Here is a 1,304-nt window from a genome sequence, read left to right as displayed (position 1 = left end):
CCTCCTGGGTTCAAGCGATTCTCGTGCCTCAGCCTCCTAAGTAGCTGGGATTACAGGTGAGCACTACCACACCTGGCTCATTTTTGTATTTTTAGTAGAAATGGGGTTTCACCATGTTGGCCAGGCTGGTCTCGAACTCCTGACCTCAGGTGATCTGCCCATCTCAGCCTCCCAAAGTGCTGGAATTACAGGCGTGAGCCACTGTGCCCAGCCCATCAATCTTAAATTTATTTTGTTCACCCTTGATCAAATCTCATTTTTCAAAACAAACTGTAAAATATGTTCTGAAGGAAGCATATTCTACTTATTCATCTGAGATCCATTATGAGAAAACTTCTTTCTTATAACTGAAGACGTTGAGTAAACAGTGATTTTCAACCTTTTTTTTTTTTTAACTTAGAATTTTTTCTCCAAAAGTCTTATTCAGAACCTGGATTTAAAATAGGCAGAGGTAGGCGGCTCTACCTGACATCTTGGGGGGTGACAGCCCACAAGTGACATTCCTCATGGCTCTTTTCAGCTCCCTGCAGCTGTGCCTGAGCCACCTCCCAGGAAGCTAAAATTCATGCTTCACAAGTTATCATCAAGTCAGCTCTGGAACATGCAAAAGTCTGTCCACAGGCAGTGACTTCTGAGCAAGTGCTGCCCTGGGAGATGACAGCCAAGAGCCACACTAAGGAATGTGGTGGCTTGGGCCAGGTGAAGGAACCTGGTAGTTCTCAAGCGGAGTCCTGTCCTCCAGACCTGGCAGGTGGGGTCCTTGAGGGAAGAGCCCCAGAATGTTCCCCTGAGCAGGCACTCCCGTCTGTTGCAGGCTTTGCTCCCCCAAGACCTTGACCAAGAAGTTGATATACCTCATTGCTAGGCGAAGCGTTTCATTTTTGCTCAGCTTTTTGTCTGGAGGGTGAGTGGGGATGAGCTTCCTCAGCTTGGCAAAGGCGCTGTTGACATTCTGCTGCCTCCACCGCTCCCTGGTATTTGTGAAGATCTTCCTGGTCATGTTTGAGTTCCTGAGATGGAAAGAGAAAGGGCCCTCAGGGCCAGTATCTTATAAGAGGCCTGATTGTTATCACATGTCCTGCCAAGAACCTGAGATGTTAGATTTTCTTGACTCAGAGCTTAGGTGATTCATTTCCTCATTTTCAGGTTTTTTGACAAGAGAAAAAAATGTAGTAGATGACAGGGGAAGGTGAGAACACCACCCTTCAGTTTTTTCTCCCTGGCTGTTTTGAAGCCTCCAGTTGAAAGATTGCTTTGTCCCAATATTCCTATTTCTTCCTTCATAACCAACTCTTCCTGATTGT

General features: G+C 46.2%; 1 protein-coding gene across 1 annotated transcript; it reads right to left on the bottom strand.

Moving 5' to 3' along the window:
* Positions 1-396: 396 nt before the first annotated feature.
* Positions 397-1,034, bottom strand: TAL2 (T-cell acute lymphocytic leukemia 2). Its single transcript, XM_011966364.1, has one exon. It carries the CDS (start codon positions 998-1,000, stop codon positions 674-676), a length of 327 nt encoding a protein of 108 aa, XP_011821754.1. The 5' UTR covers positions 1,001-1,034; the 3' UTR covers positions 397-673.
* Between the last annotated feature and the right edge of the window lie 270 nt (positions 1,035-1,304).

This window comes from Mandrillus leucophaeus, unplaced genomic scaffold (genome assembly GCF_000951045.1).
Source record: "Mandrillus leucophaeus isolate KB7577 unplaced genomic scaffold, Mleu.le_1.0 Scaffold76, whole genome shotgun sequence".
In the NCBI taxonomy this organism is placed as follows: domain Eukaryota; kingdom Metazoa; phylum Chordata; class Mammalia; order Primates; family Cercopithecidae; genus Mandrillus; species Mandrillus leucophaeus.
The sequence above is the reverse complement of the archived record's forward strand: the minus strand, read 5'-3'. Positions and strand labels throughout refer to the sequence as shown.